The 22,824-nt window shown below is 38.5% G+C and overlaps 1 protein-coding gene across 3 annotated transcripts in view; it reads right to left on the reverse strand.

Annotated features, from left to right (window-relative positions):
* B3GLCT (beta 3-glucosyltransferase) overlaps positions 1-22,824 on the reverse strand; it is a 66,879-nt gene that overhangs the window by 16,760 nt on the left and 27,295 nt on the right. For all 3 annotated transcript variants that reach the window (XM_082043030.1, XM_082043029.1, XM_082043028.1), the window contains exons 5-10: positions 19,068-19,144; positions 15,475-15,586; positions 9,935-10,071; positions 8,529-8,592; positions 2,623-2,754; positions 1,603-1,672 (exon numbers count right to left, since the gene is read on the reverse strand). In XM_082043030.1, the coding sequence (XP_081899156.1) occupies positions 1,603-1,672; positions 2,623-2,754; positions 8,529-8,592; positions 9,935-10,071; positions 15,475-15,586; positions 19,068-19,144 (592 nt within the window). The remainder of the gene's footprint in view (positions 1-1,602; positions 1,673-2,622; positions 2,755-8,528; positions 8,593-9,934; positions 10,072-15,474; positions 15,587-19,067; positions 19,145-22,824) is intronic.

A 22,824-nucleotide genomic window follows, 5' to 3' on the forward strand; every position in this document is an offset into this window, starting at 1 on the left:
CTATTGCATAACACTGGAAGCTGTGAGGAAAGTTCAAAAATTTTCCTCAGTCTTCAACAGGTGTTTCTTGAAGGATGTTTACATGATCTTTTTGATACCTTATGTTCTTTTCTGACTTTCAGGGTTTGGTAGGTTTTTTGTTGTTTTAATTTTGATGTAAGAAAATTAACATGGATCCAGAAAGGAGAACTCTTCAGTGAACTCCAATTACAGGACAGTCAATTTTGTTTTGTCAAAAGCTACTTTAGAGATAGCCTAATGATTAGGTCATTAAAATACTAGAAATGTGCCTTCAATGAGTGCAGTAGCATTAAGAAAAAAAAAATCCATAAATCTTATTGTGAAAGAAAAAAAAAAGTAACTGGCAAATAGTCTAAATTCAGAAGTGACAGAACCTACAGTTTTGGATGCATCAGCAAAGGGGACTTAGTTAAGAACAGAGTTTTTATCTTCATCCTGTCCCCTGACAAGTGTGACAACTTTGGTACAGCTACTAGCCATCACTTCATTTTTTTTTTTCCAATAATAAATTGGCTTTAAATTAAGTTTATGAACAAATTAAGCCTAATGGTGACAATATTATGTATCTGGAGTATTCACGGGCATACAAAATTCAAGCAAACTCCTGGAAATAAATCCATTCCCTAATTTCCTTATAAACAAAATGTCTAGAACTAGGATGGACCAGTAGCTGGCATCAAGTAGGTAAAGTGTCTTCTGTCGAATCAGCGGATTTGGAACTTTTCCTTCCGAGTTTTGTAGACACCAGATTACCTCAGCTGAGCCTCACTGTACCAGCTGAAGTTGAGTGTCTCCACCTTTATTTTCTGTGCCTCTGAGAAGGAACTTAGTATTCTCTGGACATAACTTGTTGGGCTGTGATAGTTTTTTTTGGTTGCTGATTTTACCATGGGTATCATGGTCATATTTTCATGGTGACTGTCATTACTTGTTTAACACTCCAGTTTCCAGATGAAACACACTATAGGGTCAGACACTTGGCGGACTCCTGATGGGGGCCATGGCCTGGATAAAGTACTACAGATTACCAGATTCCTACAAGAGACAAAATTTCCCATTCTAAGCACTGTATACCACCTGTGCATAGGGTGACCACAGACAGCAGCAATATGGCAGCATAAGGTGTTCAAAATTCTACTGGAGGGAAGGGCAGGAGAAAAGGATGGAGGCGGGGAGAGAGCTTTCAGCTTAATCAGCTTTCTAGATCAGCCACCAGACAGCTGCACCATTCTCACTGCTAGTACAAGGAATAGAACTGAACCAAAGGATATTAATAGCTGCTATATTAATTAATATTGCAACAACTCCAATTTGCAATAATATAAGCTAACTTCATGCATAATTTTAATTTAGGTATTCAATTTCAAGATTTTTGCCAACCAGCCACTAATGATGAAACATCAAGCAACCACAACTTTTCATCTTAAACACTTCACAGCTTTCATGTTTCCCAGTGGATTTTGCAAACACTTAGTCTCAAACAGCTACAGAGACAGCATATATCAGCTCAGTTTTTAAATATTAATTTCATAAACTATATTGCATAGAATCTAATACTACCTTGATTAACCAACAACTTACTTCGGTCTGCATGAAATTTCTGACATGTTTTTACAGCAACAAAGACATCTTCCTTTTTCACTGGCTCTCCCTATATGAACAGAACAAAAAAAATTATGAAATTGCAGGGTTTGCCTGTAACATGTTACAGTACATGTATGTCCATGCATACAACAAAACAGAAAATGCCTTTTCTTGTGTAGTATATCAAGTAGAATAATGTATGAGTAATACAGTAGAAAGTACGTTTTTGCCTCTTGGAAAAAAAGGTCACTAGAGGTTTAAAATTCCTAAAATAACACTAGTTAAATACTTTTTCCATTGATCTAGTACTCTAACATGAACTAAAACACATACCGTTAGGCAAGGAAAATGAGTAGTAGAACTTGAACTAAGAATGATTCATCTGAAAAATACTGTTTCTTAAATTTTTTTTGAAATTAATCACTATGAGAACATGTTGAACTGTATAATACTTGGATAAAGAAACTTAAATGCTGCACAGTATAAATCTTTGAATTTTCTCAATTTTAATAAAATCATTTAACATTTTTATTTGTTTTCCTTTTCAGCACCTAGAATTTTGCTCTCCTGGCCTCTAGCAACAGTTAACCCATAATATCATAAATGTATTCTCCTAGATGTAGAAGAGATGGGTTGGAATTTAATGCATGAAATACTGTATTACATTTTATTTTTAGCCTCGACAATTTTAAATTCCCATCTGTGAAAAAAGATTCTCTATACTACAGTATCTCAGAGAAATGTAAGGAGAAATACTTTATAGATCACAAGCTGCTCAAACACTGTAGTAAAAAGACTCATTAGAGCATATGAAATATTTGTTTGCCAGGAAATATCCTGTGCCACAGAAGGCTGAAAGTATATCCAAAACCAGATAAATGCCAGAACAACCTTTTTTTTTAACTTATACTTTTTTTTTTTTCCTTAAGTTTTGGGATTTTTGAAGTTAACTATTATGTATTTTTAGTAAGAGTTTTACATTTACTAAGCAAGCGGCATTTAAAATATGATACTTACACAAAGTGGCAGAAAGTTACTGAATGTTGTTGCACAATGATCAACCTTATCTGAGTTCACATCATCTGTGCAGAACTCAGGCACTGGAGTTAGATGTGGTCCTTCCCCTTTCTCCCAAATATACAGGGCAATCTACCAAAACAGAAATCAGTAATGAAACTGGATAAAGACTCTCAGGGCATACAAAGAAATCATATTACAGGACAAACTTAGCAGGAAAATTGAAGCTGTATACCTATACAATTAGTTTAATATATTTAATCATGTCAGAACAACCCATCTTTAGCTTTTATAAGAAGTGGTAGAGTAAATATTTCCACCTTCTTTTAAAGTAAACAAAAATCCTTATTGTATTGCTCTTTATAAATGATTTTGATAATTTGGAATAGCCTGTTTCATCCTATGTGGCAATTTTCAGCTTTTCAAAATAGACCCCATTCTCTTACAACAATTCAAAATGCTCAAAATCAGTAATGAAACCCTGAGAGTCTGTAAAATACAATGAAGGATAATATAATAGATATGCTGTGCTATCTTATAGTAGACGCTTGTCCATTGTAAATGCAACAACAAGAAGCCAGCCAAAATTTATAGAGAAAAAGGAAGAAGCAAATCAGTGATGTCTGAAGAAAAAACCTTTTTGTATTTACATTCAATTAATAATAAAAATAATAATATTTCAATCTGTACTTCATGACACATCAAGAACACTTACACTTGTCCAACATTCCTACTGCAATACTTCTACACTGCTTATAACTTTGCCAGGCTAAGTGTTCAGGCAGGACAGTTCTACACTAGGTGCCTATCCCAGACCAGTTAAAAGATTCACTTCATTTCCTATAAAACTGTTCAGAAACTTGTAAGGACAAAACAAAGTTCTTAAAAATCTAAAAGGCACAAAATAAGATCTCAGTAAGAATGTGGATCCAGAGCTTCCCAGCTGCACTGCCATACGCTCCCGATTCTGAATGCTTTGTGTCCCCTGAGGACCGGCCGAACATGTGAAAGCATCTCTGGACACAAGCTGTTTGAGCTTATGCTCAAGATGTAGGAGATCTGGGTTCTAGGTTGTCTTCTGCCCAACTCAGAAGGTACAGCTTCTGGTTTTCAAAAGCATGCCCACACCAACAAACCACAGATATTCTGGCACATGTGCTACCTCATGAAATTGAGTTGCTGTGCAAAAATTAAGATTCATGGAACCAATGACACAGGGTAGGGAAGGGGAGATGGGCTGCACTGCACAGGGGGAACGGGACTGCTCCAAGGGAGGAAAACCAGGCCCAGCTTCTAGGTCCTGTGTACCTTGTTATTTACACAAATTCCCACTGAGTCTTGTATGGAAAACAAGTTAAGTGCTTCACTGCAATATGGGACCAGACCCAGCACCCAGCAAAGGCAATGAAAAGGAGTCTCCTTTTCACTGTTTTATGCCTACTTAGGAAGTGTTAGCTTTAAACCCTGCCACAGCCAGAATTCAGCTCCTCTTTTAGAAAATAATGCAATCATTAAGCTGTTATTAAGAGGACAAAATATTTCCTCCTCCCCAGCATTCAGGAAGAACTGCGCACAAACCAAGAGCAGTAACTATGGTCTGGACAAGCCCAAATCACCAAATCAGTTACAGACTTCTAAGTTATAGATGATTAATTTCCTGCCCATCTCATTTAGGTCTCAACATCCTCAGGAAATCCCGACTACCTGCACACAGCCATTTCTGGAACTCAGAGGGAATAAAATATAAGTCCCAGTTTGTTACAGGCCATGGTATGACTGGGGGCAGGATTGAGAACACAATCATATTTCTGAAACTTAAGTTTCCAGATCTGAAATATTTTTGATACGGTACAGTCACATACCAGAACACAATCAACTGATGACATTTCAGCAAATTGCTGATTGTAACTGGGCTGTCATAACAACACATGCACTCTTAGACCACTTCAACTGCAAAATACAAACACTTAGTTTGATTGCACTGAAAAGAGTTTAAATTACTGTATTTTTCCTTGTAATTGAGCAGATGCAGATGACTGGGAGCTCTGGGCACATAGTCACCTACTACTGCTCAGCTGGTAGTGGCTTGTTAAACCACTGTAACTCAGCTGTAGATTCTTTCCATACAACGAGTTTTGTAGTTTGCGAGTTCTAATTTCTCTTAGCCTCACCATTCTTAAGTGCTCTGTTTATTTGCTGTTTTTGTAATGCTTCTGAAAACACAGATCTTAGTATCACAGATGAGTTCAACAAGGTACTAAAGGGAAAGGTCACGCTACAGGGAAGAAAATGCATGAGTAGCTCCATCCCAGCAGAACCACTCCAGTCCACTCAAGTGTTAGAAACCAGCACTGAATTAACTCTTTTCCCTCTAATGACAGCGTTTCTATGAAATATATTGATAGTGCCTCGAGTAGAGGAGTGTGGCAGTGACACGTAACACAGACATGCTGGTGGTAAGGAACAGCCAATAAACATACATACATCCACAAGGTTATCTTTGTGCCTTGTCATCACATTCACATTATGGGACGTAAGTTGTTCTTCACCCTGCCTTGTAGCTGGAAGATGACATAACAGCAAGGGATGCGATTTCTACAGAGCTTCCAGTACATCTTAAGATTGTATTAGTTCAGAAGTCAGCTATTGTCTAGTGGTCTAGACAATAGAGTAGTGAGGTGGGTTGCAAACTGGCTTAGGGAGAGAAGCCAGAGAGTGGTAGTCAATGGTGCGGAGTCTAGTTGGAGGCCAGTATCTAGTGGAGTGCCTCAGGGGTCAGTGCTGGGGCCAATATTATTCAATATATTCATTAACGATTTGGACGAGGGAATTGAGTATACTATCAGCAAGTTTGCTGATGACACCAAGCTGGGAGGAGTGGCTGACACGCCGGAGGGCTGTGCTGCCATCCAGCGGGACCTGGACAGGCTGGAGAGTTGGGCGGGGAATAACCTAATGAAATTTAACAAGGGCAAGTGTAGAGTCCTGCATCTGGGCAGGAACAACCCCAGGTTCCAGTATAGGTTGGGAGATTACATATTAGAGAGCAGTGTAGGGGAAAGGGACCTGGGGGTCCTGGTGGACAACAGGATGACCATGAGCCAGCACTGTGCCCTTGTGGCCAGGAAGGCCAATGGCATCCTGGGGTGTATTAGAAGGGGGGTGGTTAGTAGATCGAGAGAGGTCCTCCTTCCCCTCTACTCCGCCCTGGTGAGACCACATCTGGAATATTGTGTCCAGTTCTGGGCCCCTCAGTTCAAGAAGGACAGGGAACTGCTGGAGAGGGTCCAGCGTAGGGCAACCAAGATGATTAAGGGAGTGGAGCACCTCCCTTATGAAGAAAGGCTGAGGGAGCTGGGTCTCTTTAGTTTGGAGAAGAGGAGACTAAGGGGGGACCTTATTAATGTTTATAAATATATAAAGGGTGAGTGCCATGGGGATGGAGCCAGGCTCTTCTCGGTGGCAAACAATGATAGGACAAGGGGTAATGGGATCAAGCTGGAACACAAGAGGTTCCACTTAAATTTGAGAAGAAACTTCTTCTCAGTAAGGGTGACAGAGCACTGGAACAGGCTGCCCAGGGAGGTTGTGGAGTCTCCTTCTCTGGAGACATTCAAAACCCGCCTGGACATGTTCCTGTGTGATCTCACCTCAGCGTTCCTGCTCTGGCAGGGGGATTGGACTAGATGATCTTTTGAGGTCCCTTCCAATCCCAAACATACTGTGATACTGTGATACTGTGATATTCAGAATTAACGCCTATCATATGAACCAATAAGGAGCCAATGCTCCTGTAGCATAAAAAATACTTAACAATTGTAACTTAATATGAATTATTTATGAAACTATGCTAATATCTCCCACTGAGTAATGAGGCTTCAATAGAAAGCCTTAGAATGGTGTGAAGCTGTCCTATTTCAGAGGTGAGGTTAGAGTGCCTTTTTGAGTTACAGAACATGATGACGGATTGTTCCTAAAACAACAGAAATGTATTTACAATAAAAAGACAAAAAATAGTCTTAGTTTAAGTTCAAATCTAATGTCAGATATACAAAAAAACCCCACTATTCACTTCCAGTTTTCAATAAGCATCAGGGAACATGCTATATATTGTGCAGTTACAAAAAGTCTGACTGTATTTGCAAGATAGGCCTTCCGGATGGAAAGTGATAGAAATGGTAAGGATATAAGAAATAGGGACCTGGAAAGTAGTGGGGTGAAAAAAACCTGATACAGAGCATAATAAAATACAAAAAACTAGATGCACATGTCATTAGGACTCTGTCAAATTGAACATTTCTTCAAACGTTTATCATTCTTCATAAATTTAAACATTACACAATCGTTAAAGATCACAGATTATAGGCTTTGTTGTCAATCTTGATTCAAACAAGGACATCAAGGTAAAACGATTTGAGAAGCAGAAGATGGTGATTTATAAAATAAATGAGGGAGAAAAGAACTGTCTCTAGGGAGACATGAGACTGTGCAGAAAGAATAACTACAGGGCTGAAATAGGTTATCAGTGGCAATAAATTTGAAATGAAACATACACAAAGAACTACTAACAGAATAAGAAGTGGATGGGAGTCATTTTGCAGTTGAGTGATCCATTGTTTTTCATTAAGCAATCTGTGGCACATAAAAGAAATGTCTGCTAATGATTTTTTTTAATGGCACTACGTTTAGAAGCTTTGTCAGTGCTGAGGTAGACTGGAATATTGGAAATACATGAATGACTTTGAGGTAACTTACAAAGAGAAGATTAACAGCATGAAGCCCAAGGTCTTGCATTTAGAAAAATTAACAAGAGGAAAGAAACAGCTTGTTGGCTCATTTCACATAGCAAAACAAAAGCTGAGAGGGGTCCAATTGCTTTTGAGAAATATATCAGTCAAGGAGGGGAAACTATGTGAAAGAATAGTGTTGTTGGCACAAAACCAAATTCATTTAAATATGCTACCAATTTATACTCTATAAATACCCTGTAGATTTATGTTGGAAATGAGAAGGTTTATAACCATCATAAAGATCTGGAACAGCAGTAGCATTTTTAAGTGGTTGGGTTTTTTTGTTTTGTTCTGGGTTTTTTTCATTTGTTTGTGTGTTGTTTGTTTGTTTTTAAATAGCTGACTTTCAGGATTAAAAAAAAAAAAAATAAATGAATTCAACATCATTCCCACTGTCAAGCCAAAATCAGCAAGTTACTCCAGATTCATCCTCCCCTTCCACCCTGGTTCAGAAGTTCACTTTGGTGACAGTACAAAACCCTGGCTGTGCATTTTGAAGACAGAAAGAACAAAAAAGCTTCAGAAAAAGCAGCACTGATATTCTTTCAGATCCCTCCTCTCCTTTCTTCCCATGTTCCTTTCGGTCAACTCACTTACCCTCTGAAAGACCTAGTGGGTACCTGTTAAAACTGCTGCAAAACAAAGGCAAAAAATGAAAAATTCCAGACTTCCATGCTGCAAGTTGCAGAGTTGATTGTTCACACAACAGTTCGGCTCCTCAGAGTATTTAATCCAAACTACATCACATTTAGCTCCTAGAGTCTGATTTAGAAAGTGAGCGAGGCCGGCTCATATCTGAGACACTGTTCACATCAGCTTATGCTTCATGACTTCGACGTCTCTCTCTTATTTTATAAGGCAAGCCTTAGCAGATACTGTACTGTAAACAATCACCTATGTCTTCATATATGAATGCAATTTTATTCATGAATTCTTCTATGCTTGAAATATAGTTTTAAGGTATTGCAATATTCTAAAGGAAGGGAAAGAAATTAAACATGTCATTGCAGTCAAACTTTTTAGCAACATCTAAGAAAAAATATTTTCATTATCATTTATCACCATTCAAACATATAGATTTGAGACTATTTCTTCTTTCATCACAACACTGCTTACCTCATGCTTTAAATCTATTGTAAAGTCTGACTTGAGTGGTTCACTTTTCAACTTCTTTGCAAGCCTATTCAATTAAAGATGAAGAAATTTACTAAAAAAATCATACTAAAAAAAAATCAATCACTAGTGTATGCAGCAGTGTGGCTGCTATTATTGACCATCTTGCAAGGGAAAAAAAAAAAAAATCACAGTATTGTATTTATTGCCCCAAGAACCAACTTATAGTTCTTTTTCATATCTTTTAATTTTTTTTAAATACCTGAGCATAGTGTGATAATATTAGTTTTCAGCACACATATTTTGATAGATTCTTCCTGACCAGGAAGAAATTACCATCCGGGGTACATGAAGAGTCCGGTGTAACATTTTCAACAGAATAAAAGCAACAGTGTGTTTGAAGCTCAATATTGATCAGCATCTCAAACTTCAGACAATATTCGCTTGTTGTGCATTCTAAAGCAGAGTATTTAGGCACCTTCAGTTTACGAGAACATCAATCCTTGCTACAGCAAGATACATCCAACTTCTGAAATCTATGAACTTTTCAGATATCATTTAAAAACTGAGCATCTAATCTGAAATAAACATCTAGGTTGTCTCTATAGTGTGAGAAACACTTCTGAAGGGCAATGCAGTCACTCTAAGATCCAGGAATAGAACTGCTGAGGGAGATTACATTTTTAACATGACAAGAGATTGCATTGAACTAGTTGAACAACTAGTACGGGTCAACCATTAACTAGCTGACGTGACATTAACTTTTAGATAGGAAGAGTGAAGCAAAATAAATCACATGCACAGCAAATCTATTTCTGTACCCTTGTCTACTAATGAATTCTTATGTGTTTATTCATAATAACTATGCTTGGAATGCGTAGAATAAAGAAGAAAGGTAATTTTATCAAATAAGTATTTTCTGGCTACGTTTATAGTGGTAGCACAAGGCTCTGCAGGCACAGCCGGAGCTTGCTGTACATCACTGTGCCTGGTTGAATGTCTTGCTACGCACCTCAGATCCTCAAACTAAAGCAGACATCCAGGTATTGGGATGGATGCTGGTACCACAGGTGGCAGCAGGGAGAGCTCAGTGTGGGCTCTAAGTCAAACCCACCAGAGAACAGCTGAGTTCATCCCAAGCTGTCTGCCACAGTTAGGCTGCAACCAGCGGCTTCAATTCAAACACAGCTCAAAATTAAAATTCAACTTTGCGTATCTTATTCTACATGCTCTGCAATAAGACCTTCAGCTGTGCTGCAGGAACACCTTAATATTTAATGGAAAGTATTAATCCATATGAAATCATAACTCATTAAAATAATATTGACTAGCATCTAGAAAAACTGTATAAATTAAGCATTCTCAATTACTACCAATAAACAAGAAGTGATTAAAAATTCAGTTCTTACTTGTTAACAAGTGGAATGCTAAGTGCCCAACCAGCAGCAAAATCTGGAAATTTAAAGACTGTAGGATTTTCAGCAAAGGCATAATGGTGAATTATTGTAGATTCTTCATCATATAATGCTTTTCCTAAAAACCACTCCTGTAAAGGAATATAGGAAACAGTTTTGTTCATCTACAGCATCCTTTTAGTGAAGATGATGACTGCATTCATGCTGAATAAAGCAAACCTGAAAACAAAAACAAGGGAAGCGTATTGTTCACAATGATCTGGACAAAAACTGAACTTGGTAAGAAACGAAACTAAAGGCAGTTCTCTGATTTCAAATACACACCGTATTTTCAAACTCCAGCATATGCCCTGGATTCCACCTGTTCAAAGAGCACTCAATCCCAAAATCATAGAAGGGTTCAGGTTGGAAGGGGCCTCTTGAGATTGTCTGATGTGGCGCCCGGTGAAAATGAGTTTGTCTAGCCCAAGCCCAGAGCAGCTTGCCCAGGACTCTGTCATGTTCTGAATATGCTTCACAACCTCTCTGGGCAACCTGCTCCAGTGTTTGACTGCCCAAGCTGGTGACTGACCAGACAAGACACTCAAAAGCATTGCACTGAGGAACTACATACATATCCACTTAGAATTTCCATCCGTCTAGCCTCTTTTACACTAAGGAACATAAAATGGAAATACATTTTAAATACCTTGATCTCCAAAACAAATAAATGAAGGAAGTCCCAAGTATGCATTTGTAAAGCAAAAAATTAAGTTGCAGCATTATCATCAGAGGTTTTAATAACAGTGTTTAAGAACTTACTGCTGACTCTGCTATATATGAAAATAATTTACTGACTTAAATACTTCTTTAAGTTACTGTCAGTTGTTTTAATCTTTCTGTTTAGAATAGATATAAAACAAGTCTACCCTCAGTTTTTTGCAGAATAAGGACTGTAATGAAGGGAAAAAAGAATGTGCATACATATAGTTTTTTAAAAATATATAAACTGATTTTTCAGGCCTACAGTACAAATCATTAATCAGAACTTTGAATCACCTTAATGGTTATATTAAATCTTTAAAGTGAGAAGTTCTTTGCATCATGACAGTAACTCAGGCTTTTCTTTTTCCTGACAATTTACAAATTCATCACTAAAACAGATTCAATGTTAGGGCAACTGTTTTTTCACAAAAGACTCTCTTTCTCCATACTCCCTGCCATATTTTATTTTTCCCCTCTTTTAAAGAGGCAGCAATCAGCAACAATGAAAAATTCCTTCAAGGCATTAGCACAGCTCACACAAGGTAAATAACTAAGTTACGCAAAATTCAGGACAAAATAGAAAATATTCAAGCAAAAGGTCCAAACTCAAGGCTATCTTGATTCTCAGTCGCCATCTTTCTAACTCCAAGCAGATATTGCTATATAGACTGAGCTAAATCATTCAGTTCCCCACAGTCGATGAGGAGGAATGAGTGAGGCTGGACCAGTGTGCATCCAGCACACAGCAGCAGAGAAGTCTGTATGTACCAGGAGACACCTCCAGCCCAAACCGGGGGGCTGAGCCCAGCAGGAGTGCACAAGTGTGGCTGCCCCAGAGGACATTCAGCCTGGCAGCCCCAGAGCTACTGGGGATGCTTGTCTTGCCACACACAGTGAGTCACAGCTATGAGGTGCTGCCTGCTCCAAGAACCCCATCTCTGCAGGGATGGCCAGGACCCGCATCAGCAACCATGAGTCAAAGATACGGGATGCCACCCCTGCCAGGAACCCTGACTGCCTGAGGGACTGACGCAAGTGTTCATGTACCTGTGTGTGAGGCGCTGAGTGCATTCTCCACTAACTGTGCACATTTCTCCCCTTCGCTTTGATCAGCTACTCTCCATAAAACTAAACTGAATACATCTCGTATTTGACTAGTGATTTCTTCAGGTAGCACAAATGCTGAAAACTCATTTGCTCCCACAATCCCTGTGTGCCACCTGATGCTGAGAGGTGGCTGTTCAGGGATCTGTTGAAGAAACAGCTGAAGTCAAGCTGACACTACCCAGTATATGGAGAAGGTAAGGGTGGAGATTTTTTCCTACCATTTTAACCTCCTTCATAGGAGCTGCTACCTGATACCTACTTACTCAGCCTTTGATATATACTTTCACAGAACCATAGAATGTCCTGAGTCGGAAGGGACCCACAAGGATCATCCAGTCCAACTCCTCTCCTTGCACATGACAACCCCGCAGTTCACACCATGTGTCTGAGGGTGTTGTCCAGTCTCTTCTTGAACACTGTCGGGCTTGGGGCTGTGACACCGCCCTGGGGAGCCTGTTCCAGTGGTTCAATAAAACTGCATTTCTACCTGGTACCTTTTGCCTGTTAGGCAAACATGATAAGCACTACACTATGGAAGCTCTCGCTTACACTTTCAACCACAACAGACCCCATTTTCACCTTCCTTTACTGGAAGGATTCAGCAGTGTTCACTGGAAGGATTAAAAAGCAAATAAAGTGGGCAAGCATAATAATATTTATGCAGAAAGATGATTGCCTTGAAAGAATATAAAATAATTCTTTAGACTCATTTGTGCACAACATTTTTTAACTCTTTTAGGGCCTCAATATAAAATAATTCTTTAGACTCATTTGTGCACAACATTTTTAAACTCTTTTAGGGCCTCTAAGGCATCAAAATGTTCAGAAACCCAAGCGCACTATTTTGTTACATAAATAGTTAATAAATAGTAACATTTCAATATGACAGTACCATCTGCAGACAATTTTCTTCTGGACCTCAGTGTTGTTATGTTACAGAGCAAAAACCAATCTTTACACATCCTAATTTTGCAGGTTAATTTTTAGAGCAAAGCAATCTATGGATTAAAAAAAATCCCATCCACCATTAACTTCCTTTCTCTATAAAACATAGAAAATTAAACCTATACATATACCCTCCTCAGGCTTTCAGATAATATTATTTCTGGCAATATTAAGCCACAAATCACAGTGAAGGCATTCCAGGTTACAGCCAATACTCTCCAAGCTTATTTGGTCATAACATTGTTTATTCACTACACTGATATGTAAGACAAGACAATCTGTGCAGGCTGGCTTTACAAGATTAAATTAGTTATATGCAAAGGAGCTTGTAAAGAAACTTAAGGAATGATGGTAATCAAATTTCATGTAGGCAAAGATGTGGATTTTAAAAAAAAGAATGTGACTTATTGCATTATGGATAACTACCATCCACAGGATCAGTTAAAATATTGTGCTTCAAAAGTGGCAAAAATCACCTACCTCTAGTAGACCACAGTATTTAGAACACTTCAAACTAGTAGCTAAAGGAATGTAATACAACAAAATTCAATACCAGACTTAGGGAGGGCAGAGGTGACCCTACCCAACCTGCTAATCAAGCTGATTCTACCCACTCACCCTTGTATCCACTCACAAATACCACAACGAGTATGCTGAATGCATCTGTTCAAGACCTGTGTCTGATACAGAGGACAGGAGATTCATCTGTCACATCCTCACTGTCTTATTACACCATCTTATAATTTCTTGTGATTCTCAAAGACAAGCTGTACTTTAGACACATCTTTTATATCATTTAGGTATCAACAGCTACCAAGTCATTGCTGCCTATCAGCTTGGTTTACTCGTTCTGTGTATCTTGGGGACTGTAGTTAATCATCCTTTTGGGATGACAGGAAGAGGAGTGGCCCACACAATTTGGTTTAACCTTGCTGCTATCTTCCATTATGAAGGCACAGGTTGAATCAATCTGCTGTTAAAGCACAGAGGGGTTGAGGTTGGAAGGGACCTCTGGCGATCATCTGGTCTAACTTCCCCTGCTCAAGCAGGGCCACCTCTAAAGCAGGCTGCCCAGGACCATGCTCACACAATTTGTGAGTTACCTCCAAGGATAGAGAGTCCAAAACCCCTTTGGACAACCTGTGCCAGTGCTTGGTCACCCTCACAGTACAAAAGTGTAACCTGATGTTCAGACTTCATTCACCACCTGAGTGCTTGCCTTGAGGTCTTTATATAAATCCTCTTTATACAAATTCCTCACTGTTTTTTAGTTTTCCTGCAGTCAGTAATGTCTTTGGTTACCAGTGCACGTCATTCTCTTAACATTTCTCCACAGTCTCTTATGATGCTTTCACACATCTGTTTTCACTCAATATTACACTCATATCAGACTCAACAGTTCTGTTACTAATCTCTACATATCCAGATTGAAAAGCTGCAGATTAATCAACTATTAATATGCCCTGTGTAGACCTTTTATTGCGATTTATGTATACCAGTTTTTTGTTATGCAGACTGCTGATACGTTAAAATTAATAATGAATGAGCTCGTTCTGGTCTAACTCATCTTAAATTTTGTGACTGATGGACTACTACTGTATACAGGGAATCAGTTACGGACTGCTAAACTAACTAATTTTCCTTTTAATGCAGGTTGGAACTTAAAGTTGTTATTGTAATACAATTTATATGTAATGCAAAGGAGAGATTAAAACTGGCATAAGGGCAGCCTCTAGAACAAAAATTCTTGGTTTTATGCTGAGAAGATCAATTAGGAGAAGGCGTTTCTGAAACAGAAATAAATGGATATTCCAAAGGGCTAAATATATTCATTGAGCCATTTTGAAGACAGAGTGTTTAAAAATATAAGATCTCTGAATTATTATTATCACCATTTTAGAAAAGAATGGCGTGAAACAACAGGGCCATGTGCCTGCAAAAGAAGTAAATATACTGAAGTGAAAACTGAAGCAGAGTTCAATACCCCATCAAGGTAACAATAAAGAGGCAAAATGTATTTGAACAGGAGATTTTGGCTTCTTTTATTCCAGGCAAAGGACCTGATTTTTTTTTCTGAACACTCAGAATTCTAAACATAAACAGTTTCCAGGTCAGTTGCATTGCTAAATTTCCTTTGTTCCTTGGTGACTACATTTTCCTTTTGCTTTGCAAGTCTTGTGGTGTTGTTTCTTTTCCAGCACGTAAAGAAAACTGTCTTATCGCCAAGACAGTTCAGAAACAGAATGCAAATAAAATACTCTACTGTATTAGTTCAGAGACAGTCAAACAAACATCAATCATTTTGTCTGATGAAAATCAGAACTGATTACAGACAGGAAAACAGGGAGACTGGACCACACACCAGACTATATTCATCTTTTTATTGATGCTACATCACTTTAGGCCATCCACACAAGGAATTTTTTCTCCGCTGAATTTTAACAGTTCCTCAACAGCCCGACAGGCTCTCATACTGCTTCATGTTAAATATCTTGCTCACTTTCAGCCCCAGCAACAGAAATCTATCCCTATTTTAAGCTGTTTGGATATATCTTTTCCAATGTTTGGATCTATGAGCCATCCAGCCAGGGTTACAAAATTAAATTCTGGACCACAGAAACAGTGGAATTTTAAAGTTCTGTATTTATAATTTTGGGCTTTAAATGATTCCATATTTCACCTAAAAACCTATTCAAGGACATTCAAAAGAAAGTTAAACATCTACATTTTTATTTTACCTTAGATGCGTCAAATCTTCCAAGTGTTTCTAGCAGCTTTACTACTTGTATTCTTGTATCTTCTTCACAGAAGAAAATCCATGAGGAGTTCCTACCATAGGTAACAGAAAAGCTAACAAAAGAAATTAACATTTTATTAATAAACTGGCCTATGAACAGAATGAGTAATTCAAACCATATCCCCCAAATAAAAGTACTTTGCAATCAGTTACTCATTTACACAGAAACAGAAGCTTTTGCTGCTAACTTAGAATTATACATCAAAGGACTACAGTGAATGCATAAAGATATTGCATCTGCTGTTGTCTATTAATATTGTACTCATAAGTTATTCCAGAAAGAACAGAACAGAGATAAATAAAGAATGTCCACTCAGGAAATGTATAAGTACTACAGGTATGACCACATATGAATTCAGAAGTTTACAGACAGTAGTTTAAGGTACCTTCCCCTCTGTACCTTAACTTTCTTCCAAGGAGCCCCATTGTTTGGCACCTGACACATTTGTAACACTCATGAAAATGCTGAATGACACAGATTTTCTCACAGCTGTTTGACACTAATCATAATCATTGTCTGCAACCTAAAACCTTAATTAGCTTTTTCAGTACAGTGAAACCATAGAGGCTGAAAGGACTCCCATACCTTCCTCAAAGCTAACGCTCATCTCAATGCAGGTTTCCTGACTCCTTCAGAAAATTCTTATTCCTTATTTCTCTATTCCTCCCAGATTAATTCTTCCACTACTTAACAAAACAAACACTTATGAATTCATGACAGCCTAATAAAAAAAAAAAAAAAAAAAAAGAAGCTAATCTTTACTTGTCCAGTTTCCTTTGAATAGCTTTTATGTTGATTTAATTAAAGAAATCATCTGAGGAGAGGGAGAAGGAAATTAGTACCTATAAACATCACATTGCATTGTCTATTGATAAAATCAGCAATGAAAATGAAAAGCAGAAATGTTAAGTCAGCAAAAATAAGTGAAAAAGGGTAATAGGATCATTTATGTTTTAGGGAACAATATTTACCAAAAAACCTCCAAACTAAAAAACAAACAAAAAAAAACCCTGCAAAAACACAAACCCAATATCTGAGAAATACTTATGCTGGAAAATGTGATATCTGTATCTGCAGGTCTTCAGATTACAGACTAGAAGTATCAGATGGCTGACAGGTGCTAAACTAGTTCAGTCTTTTTTTCCATCTGGTACAAGCTCTCTTCTTATAACGCTTCCTTTCCTCCATGTCTTGCAATGGTATTTGATTATTCACTGCCTTCTGCTTATGATACTCTCTCTGCTAAACTATACTTGCCAGACAATCCATTCCTTTCCTTCATAAAAGCATATATGTTGCCTACACAATGCTGAAATCTGGGCAACTCTTTGCCATTCAGGCAAGTGAATGGGATACAAACAGCTGGGAAAGACACGTCTCAGCTGTTTCTTCTAAAACTTGCCAAACAAATAAAGGGTATCAGATACCCTTATATTTTTTAATATTTATTGTATTCAACACCCTGTGAAGACTGAAGGCTTTTCTCTCACACTTTAGTGCCGAGCTAGAACTTCAGGAGAAATATGTGGATTTACATGAAAAGAGGTGGGTGAAGGGCAAGGAGAAAAACACTAGAACGATCCACACTAAAAGAATTACCGTGTCCTGTGAATATAGCACCTACAAGTTCACAAAAAGAATGATCTGTTCATCTAGCTATTGATGGACAAAAAGAATTATTTCCAAGGCTAAGTTTTGAGGCTTGAAGAGAGTCTTATGTAGATCTCATAGCACAGAAATTTGGAGTTCAGTTTATAAGGAGCCATTGGAGATATCCAGGTAAAATCCAGTTTCAGGATAATAATATAAAAAGGGATTTCTTCTCTGCTTAATGAATGTGGTTTCTGAGAAGAAATGCAGTGGGCCTTCTGGACACAGTAGGGGTACTGTGTTGTATGACCTCCACTGATGTCTTATGATCACATCTTTGCAACTGAAGTATTTTGTCCAAGTTAAACTGTGCCCAAGAACTGAAAATTAAGAATTGTCATAACTGTTTAGAGGCCTACTGAAAAATGCTGACAACCACAGGAGTGAGGGAAGCCATTCTTCTGAAAGCAGTTTTCAGACAAGAATGCATCTTGTATCACAATTCTTAGCATCATCAGCTGCTGCAGAATGGGCTGTTCCCTTAACCTCCCTTCCTCCTCTTCTGTCCATTGAAAAAACTAAAAAGCACAAGCCTCTCAACACCTACATACTTCTAAACTACTCCATGTCTTCATTCTGACAGAAGTGGTAAGGGAAATAGTAGACACAATGACCTTCCTATTTCAGAATTCTCTTTGAGATGGAAATCCTCTACTTAAAGATTCCTCTCCTGATTTCTGAAGAATTTTCTTCTGCTTTATCACACAAACTAGCATTTCTATTTTTGCTTCTGGGTTTTGCTGTCTCGTAAGAGCTGTATCTGTAAACCCTGTCACCAAGATATAAACAATTCAGAAGAGGTCATTCACTAGGTCATTGAGACAGGAGCTAAGAAGGAAAAACAAAGATGATTGATAGTTGCAACATCATCTTCCAGATTTTCAATTTACTTTAATTTTCCTTTTGCTTCTTTTCAGTTTACATGTGTGCCAAAGATAGCTACTATACAAGCGCTCTTTTCATGTTTCTACTCATGGAGAAAGCAATGGAAAGCAGAAGAAAAGCATCCTGTCCTGTAACCGGTCTGATGCAAAAACCTCAAGCCAAAACAAAAAATATCCTTTTAAGGAACTCTAATAAATTACATTAACTAAATTAAACCTCAAGCGGCTGCAAAGCCTCTGGCATGAGTTTCAAATGCAAATTTTAGGCAAAGGATAGTCTTCAGTACTATGGAGTTTTGGGACTTTCTGAAAGAGGAATCGCTGCTTCCTAACAGTTTGCGACATACTGCCATGTAAATGCAGCCTGTCTTCCTTGGAGCTGCCTGCATAAGCCAAGAAGAAAAGATATTTGAGATTACCTGTCTTCTCTGACCATACTAAGATGAAAACTGGCCATCAGAGCTTCTAAAAAGATATTGAAACGTATATTTTTTTCACTATAGAGGCATACACCTCCTAGAAACAGTACAAGAAGTAAAAGATAGAAACCTCAAACAGGTATTATGATCTATTTAAAAAAAACCCAAACAATTTATCCACTTAATTCAGCCAAGTAATCTGAATGGTCAAAAGTTCTGAAATACCTCACAACTTACCCTGTGAGAAGTGGGGACCAAATACAAAAATACACATTTTAAAATGGTACTTCTTTTGACTTGTTTACTTCCTTAGTAATTTTAGAACCCACAACATTTTGAAGGTAGTTGCTCAGTTACATCATACTATTCTTGCTTTTTTATTTAAAATAGCTTTCTCTGATTTAATGAAATTTCACAGAAAATTGCTTTGGAAAACTAAAATAAGAATAGTAAGAAAGTGAAGAGATAAGGTTGCAACTCATTCAAAAACTTCTGCCTCTGAAAAAGAGGCCCGAGTAATTATCATCTATATGCTTTGCTGCAAAAAAATCTGAAAATAACTGGTGTTCATTACACTTACTGTCTCATTAATGGTAATATTGTCCATGCACCTTTATGCCCGTCCATTTGATGAGTAAGCAGAACCGTAGGTAATTCCTTTAAGAAAAATAAAAATATTTCCATTAAACTTGAATTATATGCACTTTCCTTCCTAAATGCCAATTAATCTTAAAAAAAAAAATACTCTGGAATGACTACTTAGCTCTTCATTGTTTTCTACTGGCAAATAGCCCTACGGAACAGATGACTTATGATGGTACAAAACAAGGCGATCTGCAGTATAGGAAAAGTGCTTGTTCTAACTAATGATTTCTTCATTCTCCAATAGATATAAAACTAATGCACTTCAAGTGAAATGTTTTGTATAGGTTCTATGTAATCAATTAAGTAATATATCATTAATTACTTTACTGCATCATAAAATCCCACACTGTAAAGAAAGACTTACAGATAGTGTAGGGTATTCTACAAAGGCTTCCATTGACAATCACGTCACACAGCACTTACATGAGAGTTCCAACACCCTTTGCTGAGTTAAGCTTTGAACCGTCACACCAACATCATGACAAAAACCCATCAGTTTATGCACAAATCCAAATGAGGAGTTAACATTTTTTCTTACTGAAAAATCAAAGAAGGTTCCTACAAAGCAAAATCTTTCTATAAATTTCTTTGCTGTTTTCTTACTTGAAACCTCAATGGTGTGCCAGATCCAGGTGTTTAGTAGACAAGCTTTCATTCTGGGGAAGTTCCCAAGCAAACACCCTTTAAACATGGCCCTCTGATAAATCAAACTGCATTATTTACTCACTAGTTCATACATGTAAAACGTGGAAGAGAGATATATATCCCATAGTATATAGCCAGTATCTTACTCCATTGATTAACTACCTATTCCTTTCACAAGTACAGTTCTCTATTGCAGCATCATTAGGGTCTCAACCACCTGACAAATGTTTAAATCCTCTGGGTTAGGTAATTGTAAAAATCTTCTTGCCAGAAAAACCTACCCTTCCAAACAGTTTATCTAAACTTCCCCATCATCCAAGTTCAGCCCATTACAACAATTAACCCAATAAAGCACTGGTGGTGTTAATGCACTTCAACACAAATGACTTTACCAGCAGGTAAATGATTCCACAAACTGTTGCGGTTAGGTGGTTAAAGGCTCATTTCCATAACCACAAAGCAGCACAGAGAAAGAGTAATAGGAGGAACGCCAATAATGCCATTGGAGAATACGGAACACCCTGACCCAGCTCTGCCAGCTTGGTACCTCCACATCAGCCTGTCCAGCTGTGACACCCCCAGCTAAAGGGAAAGGAGAGGGTCCCTGCTCACCTGACAGGGGTTACTGTCGACAGGGGTTACTGTCTACAGGGGCATGGGATTCATTATGGGATCCAGGGGAAGAGAATTTTGAGACAGCACAAAACTTATTATGAGATGCTTAGAGGAAGATGAAAGGCCAGGAAAAGAGGGATCTGAGTGGTTTGAGGAGGACCAACCATTGATAAATACAGAGAAAAAAAAAAAGGCTTGTTACTTGAAACAGATTGCTGGTCAAGATGCTTGTCTGGCCATGCCCTGCACTGACCACTGCAGTCTGTCCTGTCTTGTCCTTAGATTCCATTTCCAACTCCAGGGCAGGAAGATCCATGTGTCTGTGTGTATTTGGAGGTTTGAGAGGGACCACGAGTCATAGGGTGCACGTCCGTACTGACAGAAACTGGGGAGAGCGGGGTGGATGCACATTGTGTGTGGGGGTGTCAACGTGTGTAAATTGCTCATGAGCATCAAGCTGGACAAAGAGCAGAAGAGGCTTGGGAGCCAGGTATCAGAGCAGCCCCAAGTATGGGCAGACACTGGAGAGACCCAGGGGACTGACAGTTGGTTACCAGAGGAACCGGGAGGTCCCAGCTACAGCAGAACCTCTGAGGTGCAAGGATCAGCTACTGGTAGGGTATAAATCTGCACCAGTACTGGAAAGACCCATTTGCATGTGTGTGTCTATGCCTGAGGCAACAGGGAGATGAGGGGGCCTGGGGGTCAGCCACTGGATACACTGAGTGTCTAAAGATACTGGCAGGTTTCATAGTGAGCACGTGTGTGCAGGAGCAGGGCTGAGCACCAGCAACTGGCAGGGAGCCACGAGCTGCACAGCAAGCTCAACGTGCTGGCAACTGCAGAGACCACAAGGGCCAGTGACTGCATAGGCTGAGTGTCACAGACCAGCTACTGGAACATCCATATTATAGGTACGTATATTTATGAACACATATTCCACAACCAGACTTTCATCCTGATCAGTCAGAGCAGCAAAACGTGGCTGATACAGTTTGTACTGGTGCGAGTGCTGTGGTTTTTGCCCATGTTGATCTACATGGAAGATCACATATATCTATACACACAATACGTGAACATGTTTTGTGCTGCATACGTGCCTGTTGGGAACACATGCTCAGCCTCACCCCTGGCTGCACCTGGGGACATGGAGCTTCAGCAGCCTCCCCTTGGTCAGGGTGGTGGCTTCAGCAGCTCCTAATACAAACCATCTTGACCTCTCCAGGGCCTAAGTCCTTTCCACTTACACCATGCATATGCCAAACATTTTTGTTTAATGAATGCTGCTCATGAATATGGGCCAATTCCATTAACACAAGATTCTCCTTTAAACACAAAAATAATTTCTCCTTTAAGAAAGGCTATAAGACGAAAGTTCACACTGCTTCCTGACTCTGTCAAGTTTACTTTAAATCCTTTTTAAGGGCAGTTAAGCATAGCACCTAGTAATACATAAAACATCCAAACTTCATCCACTAAAGAAAACTTCTCTACCACTCTAAAGAATGTGTCTCTCAGGAGTGCATCAACTCTATAAAAAAACTATGATCTACTGTTTTAAAAATATTTATGCTATTATGAACGTTCCAAATTGAAAAGAAACAACGCCAAAACTGATATGGAACAGGATATTCACCTGCATCTAAAATATCAGAGGTTCTGATTTATAGTTCTAGTTCAAGCCAATCTATCAAATATGTTTCTTATTATTTTCAATTTATTGCAAAACCAAAGAAGTCCAGAGGTTTTTTGTGGAAGTGGCAAATCTTAGTAACAGTATGCTCAACATCTGGTATTTCACTAAAACGTAACCACTTCATGGTAAAGCATAGCAGTAAAAATGTTTGCTTACAGGATTGCAGACAGGAAGATAAAAGGACAAAACCTCTGTCTTTACAAGAATAATTGTTTTTACAAGCATACAAACCCTGCAGTTATATACCAGTATTCGTATATGACCACATATTTCAGGTACAATAGGAACTGGACAGAGATACAAGTAGTTAATAATAATAATAGACACTGTGGTTGAATTGCACAGTTCCAGAATCAGAAATGCTTTCCTAGCTGTTGCTCTACATGCTCTACAAACACTTTACAACATTTTTCCCACTCTCTTATTTTCAGAAATTAATCCCCAAAACACATTCAGAGCTAGCATATGTATCCTCCTTTTAGCCCTCCTGTTGGGAGGTTAACTAAGCCAAGCTCTGCCAGTCATCTGTTCTGACGGCTTTGACAAAGGAGGGTTGTGGAATACACACTGAAGTCTCCCTACAGCTTTATTTTCCAAAACGTGCCACTTCCGTAGACACCTTGAAGGATTTATACATGACGGAAAGAGCAAATCTCCCACCTCTAAACACAGCGGGTCAAACCATTTGCTAGGAACTGCCACTGCCAAATACTACACTGTACACTACCTTTCCTCC

This window comes from Streptopelia decaocto (genome assembly GCF_964273445.1).
Source record: "Streptopelia decaocto genome assembly, chromosome: 1".
Taxonomy (NCBI): Eukaryota; Metazoa; Chordata; class Aves; order Columbiformes; family Columbidae; genus Streptopelia; species Streptopelia decaocto.